This window comes from Triticum aestivum, chromosome 7B (assembly GCF_018294505.1).
Source record: "Triticum aestivum cultivar Chinese Spring chromosome 7B, IWGSC CS RefSeq v2.1, whole genome shotgun sequence".
In the NCBI taxonomy this organism is placed as follows: domain Eukaryota; kingdom Viridiplantae; phylum Streptophyta; class Magnoliopsida; order Poales; family Poaceae; genus Triticum; species Triticum aestivum.
The window spans coordinates 25,613,405-25,628,914 of record NC_057813.1 but is presented as its reverse complement, the minus strand read 5'-3'; the positions used below and the strand labels follow the sequence as shown (position 1 = coordinate 25,628,914).

General features: G+C 45.2%; 1 protein-coding gene across 1 annotated transcript; it reads right to left on the bottom strand.

The window, feature by feature from the left end:
* Nucleotides 1-10,143: 10,143 nt before the first annotated feature.
* On the bottom strand, nt 10,144-15,510 carry LOC123155532 (disease resistance protein RGA2). Its single transcript, XM_044573691.1, has 3 exons — nt 13,751-15,510; nt 10,375-13,649; nt 10,144-10,253 (listed from the first exon to the last, which is right to left on the bottom strand). The coding sequence occupies exon 2, from the start codon at nt 13,617-13,619 to the stop codon at nt 10,386-10,388; it is 3,234 nt and encodes a 1,077-aa protein (XP_044429626.1). The 5' UTR covers nt 13,620-13,649; nt 13,751-15,510; the 3' UTR covers nt 10,144-10,253; nt 10,375-10,385.

Here is a 15,510-nt window from a genome sequence, read left to right as displayed (position 1 = left end):
AGCTGTAAAAGTTCTTCAACTAATGGCCTTAGGTACACATCAATGTCGTTGCCGGGTTGCTTAGGGCCTTGGATGAGAACTGGCATCATAATGAACTTCCGCTTCATGCACATCCAAGGAGGAAGGTTATACATACATAGAGTCACGGGCCAGGTGCTGTGATTGCTGCTCTGCTCCCCGAAAGGATTAATGCCATCCGCGCTTAAAGCAAACCATACGTTCCTTGGCTCACTTGCAAACTCATCCCAGTACTTTCTCTCGATTTTTCTCCACTGCGACCCGTCAGCGGGTGCTCTCAACTTCCCGTCTTTCTTACGGTCCTCACTGTGCCATCGCATCAACTTGGCATGCTCTCTGTTTCTGAACAGACGTTTCAACCGTGGTATTATAGGAGCATACCACATCACCTTCGCAGGAACCCTCTTCCTGGGGGGCTCGCCGTCAACATCACCAGGGTCATCTCGTCTGATCTTATACCGTAATGCACCGCATACCGGGCATGCGTTCAGATCCTTGTACGCACCGCGGAAGAGGATGCAGTCATTAGGGCATGCATGTATCTTCTGCACCTCCAATCCTAGAGGGCATACGACCTTCTTTGCTGCGTATGTACTGTCGGGCAATTCGTTATCCTTTGGAAGCTTCTTCTTCAATATTTTCAGTAGCTTCTCAAATCCTTTGTCAGGCACAGCATTCTCTGCCTTCCACTGCAGCAATTCCAGTACGGTACCGAGCTTTGTGTTGCCATCTTCGCAATTGGGGTACAACCCTTTTTTGTGGTCCTCTAACATGCGATCGAACTTCAGCTTCTCCTTTTGACTTTCGCATTGCGTCCTTGCATCGACAATGACCCGGCGGAGATCATCATCATCGGGCACATCGTCTGGTTCCTCTTGATCTTCAGCAGCTTCGCCCGTTGCAGCATCATCGTGCACATCGTCTGGTTCCTCTTGATCTTCAGTAGCATCACCGTATTCAGGGGGCACATAGTTGTCATCGTACTCTTCTTCTTCGCCGTCTTCCATCATAACCCCTATTTCTCCGTGCCTCGTCCAAACATTATAGTGTGGCATGAAACCCTTGTAAAGCAGGTGGGTGTGGAGGATTTTCCGGTCAGAGTAAGACTTCGTATTCCCACATATAGGGCATGGACAACACATAAAACCATTCTGCTTGTTTGCCTCAGCCACTTCGAGAAAATCATGCACGCCCTTAATGTACTCGGAGGTGTGTCTTGAACCGTACATCCATTGCCGGTTCATCTGCGTGCATTATATATAATTAAGTGTGTCAAAAATCATTACAGAACATCATGAATAGATAATTAAGTGACCAAATTAATAGAAGTTCATCATCACATTAAAACCAAAGTACATACATAGTTCTCATCTAACAACATAAAGCTCTGCAGAGCATCTAAATTAATTAAACCATACACTGAAACTATGTAAAACATTTCAATGCGAAAACAAATGCGATCATAATCGCAACCAATGTAACAACTGATCCAACGGCATAATGATACCAAGCCTCGGTATGAATGGCATATTTTCTAATCTTTCTAATCTTCAAGCGCATTGCATCCATCTTGATCTTGTGATCATCGACGACATCCGCAACATGCAACTCCAATATCATCTTCTCCTCCTCAATTTTTCTAATTTTTTCCTTCAACAAATTGTTTTCTTCTTCAAATAAATTTAACCTCTCGACAATAGGGTCGGTTGGAATTTCCGGTTCAACAACCTCCTAGATAAATAAAATCTATGTCACGTTGGTCGGCATAATTGTCATAAACAATAAATGAACCAATAGTTATGAAAAGATAACATATACCACATCTGAATCATAGACAGGACGAGGGCCGACGGGGGCGGATACCAAAACCATCGCATTATATAAGATGCAATAATAAAAGTAAGAAAATTAAGATTTTTTTCCTTTCAGAAAAAAGATAAGAACAAGAGGCTCACCACGGTGGTGCCGGCGACGAGATCGGCGCGGGCGATCGACGGCGGTGAAGATGGGGACGGGATGTGACGGACCGCTAAACCTAGACAAATATTGAGGAAAATGGAGCTTGGAGGTCGAGCTTGGAGAGGAGAAAGCTTAAGTAGTGTGGCTCGGGCATTCCATCGAACACCTCGTGTGCATAGTAGGTGAGCTAGAGCACCACAAAGCTCTCCCCTTGCCGGCCACGAAAAACAGAGCACTGGGAGTGCTCTGCTCGCGGGTGAGGGGTAGATATAGGCAACTAATTGGTCCCGGTTCGTGCCACGAACCGGGACTAAAGGGCAGCCTTTGGTCCCGGTTCATTCCACCAACCGGGACCAATGGTGGTGGGCCAGGAGCGAGGCCCATTGGTCCCGGTTCGTCCCACCAACCGTAACCAATAGGTCCTGCCGAACCAGGACCAACGACCCACGTGGCCCGGCCGGCCCCCGGGGCTCATGAACCGGGTCCAATGCCCCCATTGGTCCCGGTTCTGGATTGAACCAGGACTAATGGGATGATCCGGCCTGGACCATTGCCCCCTTTTCTACTAGTGACTCCTCGTCGAAGTCCGCCAGCTCCTCCAAGTCCCCGAACGCGTGAGCTGACTCCTCCGGTTTCAAGCCCGGCACAGCGTCATGCCACTTCTCCGGTTGCAAGTCCGGCACCGTGTCAGGCCACACCTCCTGCTTCAAGTCCGGCACATCGTCAGGCCACTTCTCCTGGTCCAACTCCACGTCAGCCGTCTCCGCCGTCTCAGCAATCGCAGAAGAGACATCCCGCAGCTTTGGTGCGTAGCGGTACGAGTCGAGGTAGTTCAGGAAGTACAGGCGAAGGCAAGCGATATAAATATGGTCCAAGCCTCACTCCTCTTCCTCAGAGGCCTTACGACATGACTAAGTAGCAAAACACAGCCATAGTGCAAGCCCAAGTGGACGCCCATTTTGGACCGAAACTGGCACCACCGCCAAAGGAGAAAGTGCCTGAGAAAGTAATTGACCACTTCATTCGTATGGCTAGAGAACCAGCTCCCAAGCCTGTTGACTCGGACTATGAGCGCCAAATCAGGAAGGCACATCGAGCACGACTACAGAAGGATGCGAGGTCAAGCTTGAGCCAACAAGCAGCTGTCAAAAAATGCGGGAAAACCTTCCCCAGTTGGGAGAACAGGCGGCGCAAGCGATCCCTCCGCTTGTTGTGCCAACAACACATGAGAGGAGTAGTACGCGCGCCAAATATTATTGTGGGCAAACCGTTAGCGTTCCCCAGCATGGCGATGTGGTAATAATAGAGGATCATATAATGCAGGCTCAAATGCTCAATATCTCTGTTGGACAACTCCTCGAAATCGAGCCCATGCCTGCGCTTAAAGAATCGGAAATAGCATGGCAATATGTCCGAGGCAAACCTTTGGTCCATCTAGACAAGGTCAAGGACCTCCCAACGAGAATGTATCAATTGCATCAATGGTACATGAACATTACCAAGATTTCCAATCGAGAGTCCCTCATGGTGAATGTCAAGCATGAGCATTATTACCATGAGAAAGCTCTGACCATTGAGTATCCAGAACTATTTCAGTTATTTAATCAAGACGCACTCGACAAGTCTATCGTCAGTTGCTATTGTTTGTAAGTGATTTCTTTCTGTAATTTAAGTCTCAAACTAGTTATGTAGTGATAATTTTGATCAATCATTACATGTAATTATCCTAACTATATTCTTTTTCTGTGGTATTATATGCAGGATGAAGATGTATGAAATGAAAAAATCTGGACGCTATGACATTGGGTTCATTGACCCAAATACCATTAATGAGGACATATGGCAGATTAAACATTGTCAAGCTGAAGTAGAGGAAAGCATGCTAGAGTTCTTGAAGTGCCTCAATACCAATGAAGATATACTACCTCCTTACAACTTCCCGTGAGTCACACTGTCTTGTACTACAAATTCTGTTTTTGCTTACTAGCTAGCTAGATGTTAATAATTAAGTGTATACGGTTTACGGTAGTTGATTAATTTTATGCACATGCCCGCTTAATTAAGACATGCAAACGTGTGCGTATGCAGTTGACACTGGGTCTTGTTAGACATTAAAGTTGAGGAAGGAAAAGTTGAATTACTGGACTCACTAACTAAAGAAGATAAAGACTACACCATCGTGAAGGGGATAGTCAACAGGTAATTTCAATCATTATTAACTATTAGTTCCTGATATGAACTATTTAATAACCCCTTTATTAATTTCTTTGTCGGCGGGCAGGGCATGGGCAAAGTTCATCAAGGTGACTCCAGGCACGTGGCCAAAAAAGTTGTTTTGGCATCGACCCAAGGTAAGTAATTAAGTAGTACTAGCTAGCTCTACCATCTCTTTAATTCTTGTTTCAATATCATTAATTAATTATCATGCTTGATTAATCATTATCTGATTCAATTCATTCTCGTAAAGGCCCTGAGGCAGGCGTCGGGGAATAATCTGTGTGCATTCTACGTTTGCGAGAATATTCGCATGATGACGTGCGAAAGGAGCAGATCTGATAGACAGGACTGGGTACGTTTTTGTCAGAACACTATTCACAGCATTATCGATATCTAGTCACACAACTAACACACATGCATATTGATCTCATTAACAGTTCATATCGGTGCGGGATAAGCTCCTATCATCGGACCGCATACAAGCATTTCAAGAGGAAATAGCCGGATTTTTGCTCGACCAGGTCATAGATCCGAAAGAAGAATACTATTACCCGCTACCGCCCCCATGAACCACTTGTCATCGTGCTTCGAAGGCACCAAGGCAACATGTAGGAGAAATTGTATATGTATATACATGTGTATGTGTGAATAGTTAATTAATGGTGTTGGCTGTGAGACATTCGATGATATATATTATATATATATATATATGCGGTTCTACGTACCAGAAAATCTATTTAATATATATGCATAACGTGTACAATTTGTAGTATCATGAAATACCAGCAAACAAAAAAGAATTAAATTGAAAATAAAGCCAAATTGAAAACACAAAATTAGAGCAAAAATTAAAAAAAACACCCAAACGTTTAGTACCGGTTGGTGTTATCAACCGGTACTAATGTCCTACACGCACACGGGTCTGGCTCGTGCCAACGTGTTTGCACTTTAGCGCCGGTTCATGACAAACCGGTACTAAAGGGGGGGGGGCTTTAGTCCCCACTCTTTAGTGCCGTTTCGCCAACCGGCACTAAAGGCCGTCACGAACCGACACTAAAGCCCGGTTCTGCACTAGTGCGTCTTGCAGAAAATTCTGTCAGAGGACGCTAGGTGTCCATCTTGTGAACAAGGTGGCAGCGGTGTGTTGATGAAGATGTTGATGAAGACCACGTTGATGAAGACCTTGGCAATGAAGTGTCGGCAATGATGTTATAGTGGCAATGTCGACGATGATGCGTCGCTTGAAGGCGTCCCTCCACGATGATGAAGTGTCGATGTTGTGCCGTGCTGAAGAAGTATGTTGGCTCGGCGTAGTCGTATAGCTCGATGACGTTCGGTGTATTGCATCGGTGCAGAAGGTTAAATCGATATAGATGTCGATGCAATTGCAGCAGGCCAGCTCGATGTAGGGCCAGTTCTTTTGGGCAATTCTCCGAGAATTGACCCCCTCCCCAGCTTCTCCTAGAATTGCCACTTCATCTTTTTTTACAATTCCTAGCTAGTTAAGATCTAATTAGCTAGGAATTGTAAGAGAATATAGAGTGCCAATTCTGGGAGAAGCTGGGGAGGGGGTCAATTCTCGGAGAATTGCCCAAAAGAACTGGCCCGTAGACTGCTGCTTGACGGCGCGTCCGTGAGATGCTGGAAATCGTGCGGGTCTACGAAGCTGGAGACGCGTGGAGCCGGGTCCCGATGAAGCTCGATGCCGATGTCGTCCGGTTGGAGCTCGATCGTAGCATTCTCATGGACCTGCCACATGCATGTATGGCAATTAGTTCCATCAGCATGCACTTCGTCGGGTGGATCGGATGCTGGATCTGTAGCGGATGGCCAACCCAGGCATGAATGCGCCTGCGTGCATGGAGTTGATGTTGCTGCAGTCATCGAGCTGGGTTGTCCTCAAGCCGATGGAGACTCGATGTGTAGCGCCTCGATCCTGCCATGCGCCCATGCACGCGATCCTTGCAGGTCAATGCAGCAGGACGCGAGCGCGGTGACTGCGTAATCCGCAGGAGGGAGTCCTTGCTTGCTGGGTTGATGAAGCCGGTTGGTGGAGGCAGGAGTCCCGGCGGCGCGGGTCGACGTAGATTGCATCGCACTTATGTGGCCGGCTGGTGTTGACGCGCTCGTCCGCGTGGCCGGCTGCTGATGGCGCGTGGTGTTGATGTAGATCGCGTCGGGGAGGTGTCGGCCTGAGGTGGTCGCCGAGCCGAGGAAGATGCGCTTGGTGGTGGATCGAGTTGCACCGATGTGTCGCTGAAGCTGCTGCAAATTTTCAGATCGAACAGGTGGTTGTTCGGCCGTGTCCTTGCATGCGCCGCTCGGAGTAGATCGATCTGCTGCATGTCGCTGGGTGTGCGCCACCTCCGGCCCGTGGCGCGGAGCAGCTGCACGTGGTACCGTCCGTGTCGTGCGGTCGCGCGCTTGTTGTAGGCGTAGATCGTACCAGGAGATCGACCTCCTGGTGTCCAGGCCTCCGTGCGCGCGCGCATGGATCAGCTGGAGATGACGCTGTAGATGGAAGCTTGAGCGTGGAACCGCCGGGTTGAGGCTGTTGGGCCGGATGTATGCACGGAAATCACCGGGGATGCTGATTTTTCTCACCGGAGTGGATTTGATTGTGGGGTTTATTTGTGGCTAAGAAAAAAAAAGATCTACGGAAAGGAATTTGAAGATTGATCTAATCTAAGGAATTGATCTAAACTATGGAGCCGGTCTAATCTTTTGACCGATCGGGTGCCGTGCCCCCAGGGAGAGAAGATTAATCTCCCCGGGGGCGGCGCGCTGCGAAAGTGGTAGAGGAACCTAGGATCGGCGTCGTGAGACAAACCGCTCTAATACCATGTGGAAAATATAAGATGGCTGAATATTATGTTGTTGTATTGATATGACCCTCGTATGGGGTATATATAGGAGTACAAGAGGGGTAGAGACTTGGAGTACAAGACAAGTTACATGTGTTTTAAACTAATTTTATCTCTATCTCCTTATCTCTAACTTAAATCCAATTATATTTCTAACAGTTTTTGCATTTGAACTGCAAAACGTCTTATATTTTGTTACGGTGGGAGTACCAAGGAAGCGTGCTAGGAACTCCTTATATTTTCTTACGGAGGTAGTACCAAGGAAGCGTGCTAGTTCAGGCTTTATGCTTCGTATTCATAACAAGACCCGAAGGAAAACGGTTATCAGATCAAATTAACCATTTGTAAGTTTTGCTTCCATGTTGAAGCTTTGCTATGAAGCTCCAGTATACTAGAGTTTCAAATTATCTCAGGAAGTGTCAGCCAGTTGCACTCTCATGGTCATGAAAAAAAGAGAAGAAGAAAACCAGAAAAACTAAGAAAAAACAAAGCAAGCCAAACAAAGAAAACATAAGTTATAACAAAAAGAACTTAAGGAAACCAATGCAAACATAAATAGAAAGGAACAAAAGAAAGCGAAAAAAGCCAAAGAAAACAGGAGCATAGCGAACATACAACGAGCAAATCCCTACGCTAATGGGCCGGTCCGCTCGGGCTTCGTCTGACGCGAGAGCTTCTTCATATCAACACGAGCTCAGACAATGAAAGCGTTCATTTTCTCTTAGTTTTCTTTTTTTGCGTGAAAAACTTTCGATCTATTCATATCAACTGTCAATGTAGTACTCCCTCCGTCCCAAAATTCTTGTCTTAGATTTGTCTAAATACGGATGTATCAAGTCACGTTTTGGTATTAGATACATCCGTATCTAGACTAATCTAAGACAAAAATTTTAGGATGGAGGGAGTACAAAGAACATTAAAAGTAAAAATTAAACCAAGGTCTGCAGACCACATCCTTCCTCATCGGAGCCGGGCGAACCTTGTTGTAATAGACAATCGGAAGTCGTCGAGCTAAGGCCTCATAGGACCAGCGCAGTCAGTCTTATTATGATGCCAATGAAGAGAAGCGAATATGTGCACATATGTCACAGAACTAATTTTGGCGCTGCAGTCATACCTGCACGCTTAGAATTGCACTATGTTATGTCCGCTAAGATCCTGGAATTCAAACATGTCAACCTGAATAAATAACTTGAGACAAAGAAGAGGGAAAATAAAACTTAGAAGCCCAAGAAAGTGTATTTTTCAGCGCACCAAAGAAAGTGCACCAGTTCAGACTTTATGCTTTTGCTTCGTATTCATAACAATATCTGAAGACGAACTGTTATCAGACCAAATTAAATTGCGAAGGATCAGTTGTAATTCTTGCTTCCACGTTGCGGTTTGACAGAGAGTTTGCAAGAGCAAGAAGTAAGGCGACTGGGGAATTCAGAAGTTGCCATTTCCTTGAATGACGAAACACTCGACAAGCTCCTGGGTTTATATCCACACACGCCTCCTATATATCCAGGCCTCAGCCACAGCAATGCCCAACAACGATACGCACACGGAAAGGCTGTGCCAACACACACAAACGCTCTCACTCACATGTCAGATTCACGGACAGGCTTCGTTCCTCTGAGCCAAGGGACTATTTGCAAATGAAATTTACAGGTAAATACAAATTCGTACTGACATCTACATGTAGAGAAATTGGATCAAGACAACACTCATCTGCAAATTCGTACTGCCTGCACTAACGCACACATTTAGCCAAAATATGTAGGGAAAGCGACGACGGTCAAATGATCTACTAGTTCCATTGCTGCATCTTCTTTCAGACAACATTCATCTGCTTTGCTTGTCCGGCATGGCATTGTTTTCTTCATTTTATGGAAGCTTTCAGAAATGACAACCTGCAGGTACATTGATTCATCACATTAGCCTTGCATTGACCCGAATATTGTCAGAATATCATCCACCCGATTTGTAGGGAGATTTACAAGGGTAAACATTCATGCGGATTTGCTTCACAGCTTGGGTTTCCCTGACGCTCTATCATCAAAAGGTGGTATCTGAATTCTAGCAGGAGTTCAAAGCGAGATAATTGTAGGTAAATCAGTATCTAGTCTGATAACCAATTTCCTTGATGATTACAGAGAGTGGCAAATAAAGATGACGAAAACATTTTGTCATCGCATCAAAGCAATTTTGGTGTTGATTTTTGATGCAGAACACGCCTCCAGCTGGAGCAAGCAGATTAACACTAGGCACTAGCAGGAAGTATTAGAGAAGCCACTGGACTATGATTGGAAGTACTCCTAGAGATGCACAGCAAACAGATTAACACTGGCACAGCAATATGACACTAACAGCAGGAAGTACTCGAGATGCCGCTGGATTGGAAGTTTACCTCTTTATGCTAATTTTGGTGATCGTTGAGACGGGCACAGAGCAGTAAGCAACGAGATATACTTGTCCATGAAAAGGCAGATACTTGTCCAAAAAATGGGTACAGAATGTGGCACTAGAGACCGAAGATCAAAAGATTTTCAGAATCAACAGATCCTATACAACAACAACAACAACAACAACAACAACAACAACAACAAAGCCTTTAGTCCCAAGCAAGTTGGGGTAGGCTAGAGGTGAAACCCATAAGATCTCGCAACCAACTCATGGCTCTGGCACATGGATAGCAAGCTTCCATGCACCCCTGTCCATAGCTAGCTCTTCGGTGATACCCCAATCCTTCAGGTCTCTCTTAACGGACTCCTCCCATGTCAAATTCGATCTACCCCGCCCTCTCTTGACATTCTCCGCACGCTTTAGCCATCCGCTATGCACTGGAGCTTCTGGAGGCCTGCGCTGGATATGCCCAAACCATCTCAGACGATGTTGGACAAGCTTCTCTTCAATTGGTGCTACCCCAACTCTATCTCGTATATCATCATTCCGGACTCGATCCTTCCTTGTGTGGCCACACATCCATCTCAACATACGCATCTCCGCCACACCTAACTGTTGAACATGTCGCCTTTTAGTCGGCCAACACTCAGCGCCATACAACATTGCGGGTCGAACCGCCGTCCTGTAGAACTTGCCTTTTAACTTTTGTGGCACTCTCTTGTCACAGAGAATGCCAGAAGTTTGGCACCACTTCATCCATCCGGCTTTGATCCGATGGTTCACATCTTCATCAATACCCCCATCCTCCTATGAAACCAAAATAAAGTAACCAGTTGGAAGTTACTTATATTATACTGGAATATAGCATGAGGAAGATATAGTTAACTAAACCATAATAACACGAGGAAAGGACTTGTGTGATACGCACCTCAGTTATCGTCAGTCAGACTTGGAGTGAGCACAGGAGGGGAGGAGCCTTCTTAGAAACTTCTTTCCGCTGGTTTCTGCTTTTGGTGCTATAATTCTGGATTCTCCTCCAGTTCTGAATCCTCTTCTACGTGGGATAGGAGACAAGTGCTGGAAATACTCCCCGCCTTCTCTGCATCGTCTTTCCAACTCGGGGCAGCACCTTATGCACAGTTCGTGAAGGGCTGGCAACCGCTGAAGGAGACCATTCGGCAATTCCTCCGCCGCTGGACAATGAGAGATCGTCAATTTCCGAAGAGAAGTGAGGCCATCCATCCCGTCAGGCAACCCTTTCAGGCTCGGGCAGCAATTCACCAGTAGGTCGCTCAGCTTTGCCAGATCTCCAAGGTTCGAAGGCAGCGCCACCAAACGTGGGGAGCATTGAATCCACAAAGTTTCAAGGGATGTTCGAAGGTTCGAAGGCAACCTTGCAATATCCCATAAACACTCCACCTCCAAGTAATCTCCCGCTAACTTCAGGTCTTTGAGAACGGGGCTGCTCAGTGGAAAACTTGCAAGCTTAGGGCAGCAGCTAACTTTTAGCTTCTCAAGCACCGGGAATATAACTGAGCTATCAATGGCCACACCCGCACTGTTTTCTGCCCATCCCTCTAGACTAGGTAGCTCTTCCAAGCTCATCTCCTTCAACTTTGGGAAAAATTGTAGAGGGGTACTGCGTCCTCCACCTTCTATGCAAAGATTATCACATAATGTCTTCAGCTTACCCATGTTGATCAAGCATAAGAATTCCAGTGAGGGTGAGAGCCATACTACAGGTATATTCTTACACCTTGTCCAGTTGGAAATTGTGAGTTTTCTTAAGCACTGAAACATATGAGGGTATCTCATCCATCGTGGTATTTCTTTGCCACCATATCCGTACAACTCAAAAATTTGGATCTTGCTATGAGGTTCTAGATGCTGGAACACTTCTTCCTCATTACATGCCTCATTTTTGGTCCTGTCAAATCTTTCAAAGTCCCAACAGAACAACAACTCACTCAGATTTTGCTTCTGCTTGAGATTGGCTTCTTTTGCATGATTTACACTCTTTATTTTTCTCAAGTTGTACAGTTCCAACCTGTTGCTAAGGTGTCGCAGGTCTTTGAGCTCCTCAATACCACAACCATCTCTCGTATCCACAATAAATCTTGTTAGTGTGCGAAGGTTGTTCAGCTGACCAATGTTTCGAGGCATCCGCTTCAGATTAGAACATCCATAAAGATAAACATGTATGAGCTTTCTCAGGCTCATCATCATGTCTTCTGGAAATTGCCGTAGTCCCTTGCAGTGATTGAGCCTCAAAGTTTGCAGGTTATACAACAGACATATGGAATCTAGCAAACTAGCATTGATGTCACAATTGGAGAGGTCAAGATACCGTAAATGTTTTGCATTCTTTGCCTTGAAACTGATGCGCACACTCTGCCACTGCAATGCTCGTAATGATACATGTGGCAGCAGCTTAAAATCCTGGTGTATATTTGAGGGAGCTAACAAAGTTCGGACATGAGATTTGCCATCAAACAATCCACAGATCTTTTCCAATTTAACCTCTGACATTTGCAGGTGACAGACATTGTTTACCAATGCCTTCTGTTCAAACAAATCTTCTATGGCGGCACATTCATTGTTAATATCTCTAGCTAAGTCGTGCATTAAGTCATGCATTTTACATACTACTGTCTCATATTCATCGCTACAAATACGCGAACCAGATATAGCTTTCACTTTCTTATCCTGGAGGAAGGACCTCCAAACCAACTCATCAAAAATGAATTCTCCTTTCTGTGTTAAATCCATTGTTCCCTCTTCTTGAATAAAGTCATTTGCCATCCATAGTTGGATCAGCATATCCTTCTGCATCTCATAATCCTTCTGGAAAAGTGCACAAATTGCAAAACATTGCTTCATTTCAGGTGATAGGTGTTTGTAGCTTAACTTTAGTATGGGCATGACCTCATGTTTGCCTCCAACATTATCCCCAATGTTACTTTCTTCAATGGCCTTCCATTCCTGTACTTGTCTCTTTGAGCTCAGCAATCCACCCATTGTCTTCAGAGCAAGAGGCAAACCCCCACATTTATTCACAATACGTCTTCCGGTGGTTTCTAACTCTGCTTGGTACTCTATGCCATTGCTAAATGCCTTGTTCGAAAACAATTTCCATGAATCTTCTTCACTCAGAAATGTTAGCTCATGGGGATTAACTGTGCACATTATTAAGGCCACTTGCTTGCTTCGACATGTGACCACTATAACACTTCCTGGGCCACCAAGAGAACACAACAGTGGCTTCAATTCATCATCCCACATCCTCTTCTCTTCGTTCCATACATCATCAAGAACAAGTAAAAATCTTTTCCGGCCAATGACTTCATTAAGTTTCTTCTGCAACAGCTCGATGTTGCCAGACAGGTACCAATTCCCGGTTGTAACCTTTTCTTTTTCTTCTTTTGGCATATCATTTATAGCCAATTCAATCATCGATTTGACAATAGCAATAACATCAAAACTGTCTGAAACGCAGTGCCACATCTTCAACTGGAAATGCTGCTGGACCTTTTGGTCGTTGTACACCATCTTAGTAAGTGCCGTCTTGCCAAGACCTCCCATACCAAAGATGGGCAGCACCTGAACCTTCTGCTGATCTTGCTGGTCTAGCAGCAGCTTCACTACCCTCTCCTTGTCATCATCTCTTCCAAAGATGTCGGTAGACTCATCCAGTTTGGAGTGAGTCTGCCGCCAAGGAAGTTGGGGCTCCTGCTGATGGACAGAATTCTCAAGGCCAAACTTGTTCATCTCCTTGACTAACGTATTGATCTTCTCAAGGACTCCCTTGAGCTTCCTGCTCATGGCAAAACGGAAGAGCAGCGGGCTGCGGCGCGTGATGTAGCCGAGTACCTTGCAGGAAGTGGACTTGCCGATCTGGGCTTCACGACGCAGTGCCTCGTACTGGAAGTCGTCGAGGACGTCGTCGGCCTCGCAGGCAACGGCCTTGAGCTTCTCCATCCAGCTCTTAAGGTAGGCATTTTTCTGGCTCTTTTCCTCCGCGTTGGCCAGCTTGCACTCCACGGCTAGCAGATGGCGCTCCAGCGTTTCACGGTCGTCGTCGAGGCCACACATGCGGGTCACAGTCTGGACGAGTGCATCTGTGGCCTTGCCGGCCACACCGCGCACCAAAGGGAGAAGCAGTGATTCGGCCATGATCTTGCAGATCCGAAGAAGAAGAAGAAACTGCAGCATATGAAACAAGGGGAGAGAGAGGTTAAGCACTGACAGATCTGTGGCATATGAAGATGAACAAAACACACCCAGTAATGGAGGAGAGCATGCACCTGAGCAACAACCGAAATCGAGCAGATCCAAATTGGTGAAAGAGCAGAGATACTACTTCTTGCGTAGTCGCCTCCTGTGTGGAGCTCTCTCGCCAAGGCTACAATTGGAATGGGGTGCTACCGTTGGTGAAAGGGGAATGAAAGGAAGTGGAGACAAGGAACCTAAAAGCTGTGTAAAAGCATCTCCAGTAACTCCGAAAACTACCTTCTCTGAACTTACCTCCCGAAAAACTGAGAGTATTGGTCCTATTGGAGGGGTCAGGGTACTGTAAAACAACTCCCAACGTACACTTTGTTTAGTAGCTATTGTGTGTTTGCTTTCTCTAGATCCACACCCAAGTACTGTATGATATTAGCAAGTTGAAACAGCATCCAACGTACACTCTGTTTAGTATAGCTATTCTGCTTGTCTTACCTAGATCTACACCCAAGTACATAGCAAGTTGAAACCAGTTTAGCAGCGTTGATACGAATTACGAAAGAGAGCATAGCATGTGAGCTGAGCACATGTAAAACCAATGGGCTGTGTATGTACTCACGGTCTCCGAGCCACGGAGAACCCGCATGCCCATGTTATTATACTTCTGTCTGCGATTATACATGTTGAACCGGCGTAGGCGTATGTAGGCGAACGGCATGTAAAAGCAAGCGATGGCATGCACATTGCATTGGTGCAGAGGTAAACATTACTAAGGCATGAGCCTCATAAAAGGAAGAAAGATAAAAATATTGCTGAGGTGTTTCTGTTGGTAGATGCTTAGAGCATCTGCATCAGACTAGCCATTTGTTACTACCCAAATTCAGTTTTGCCTAGCGCTAGTTACAGTGTTTTTGGGCTAAGCAGATTCCACTATAATGTTGGTCTTCGAAATTTAGCATGTTCCGAGTGGGAAATGTTCTATAGTTTTTCTTTTTTTCCACTTCAGTGTATCAAATGGGTAACCAATAATCATTATATTTTCTGCGGTTTGAAATATGGTTACTTTTTTATCAAAATCCTCTTTATGTTCTCCTGCATGAGTCTATCTACTATGAGGTAACTTTCGATACTTTTAAAAAAATCTGTTTAGCTGTTACTGCAACTCTATTTATTAAGTCTAGTTTAATTCATGGATCTAGAGATTTTCATCAAAATTGTGAGCCGATAAGATTTTCAATGAAAATGGAAGCTTGTTTGATCCTGTTAAGGCTACAGCAGAGGGTCGTCCTGTGTATCTGTCTGGGGAGGTAAGTTCAAATCCTTAAGGGAAACATCATTCACTAGAGCCGGTAAGTTCAGATCCTTAAGGGAAACGTTCTTTACTGAATGTGAGCTCTATCATGCGTCAGGAGTAGAATTTAATGCTTTCTGGGCCGTCTAGCAAGTCTTCCTTACTAAATTAGTAACCCATAAGGTGAAAGGCTTGTTTTGCTGGTTGTTTTCAATGAACGAGTAGTCTGTATAGTTACTCAAGTATGGCAACTGGAAGTTACACAGTTGTATTTTATTTCCTTGAATTCCTTGTAATTTTGTCCAACAAAAACATCGAACTTACATGTGATTAGATCAATACATCAGACGCCCCCTAATGGTGGGTTCAGTCAATTCAACAGTACTACAATGTCAAAACATCAGAGAGGGAATACTACAATGCCTGAAATTTTGCACAGCATGGTGCATCAATCGATCGATACATCCGAGCAACTGAATTTCGGACATCATCAATCGATCAATACATCAGAGCAACTCCGTTTCAAAAAAGAAAAATGAAAAAAAAAAC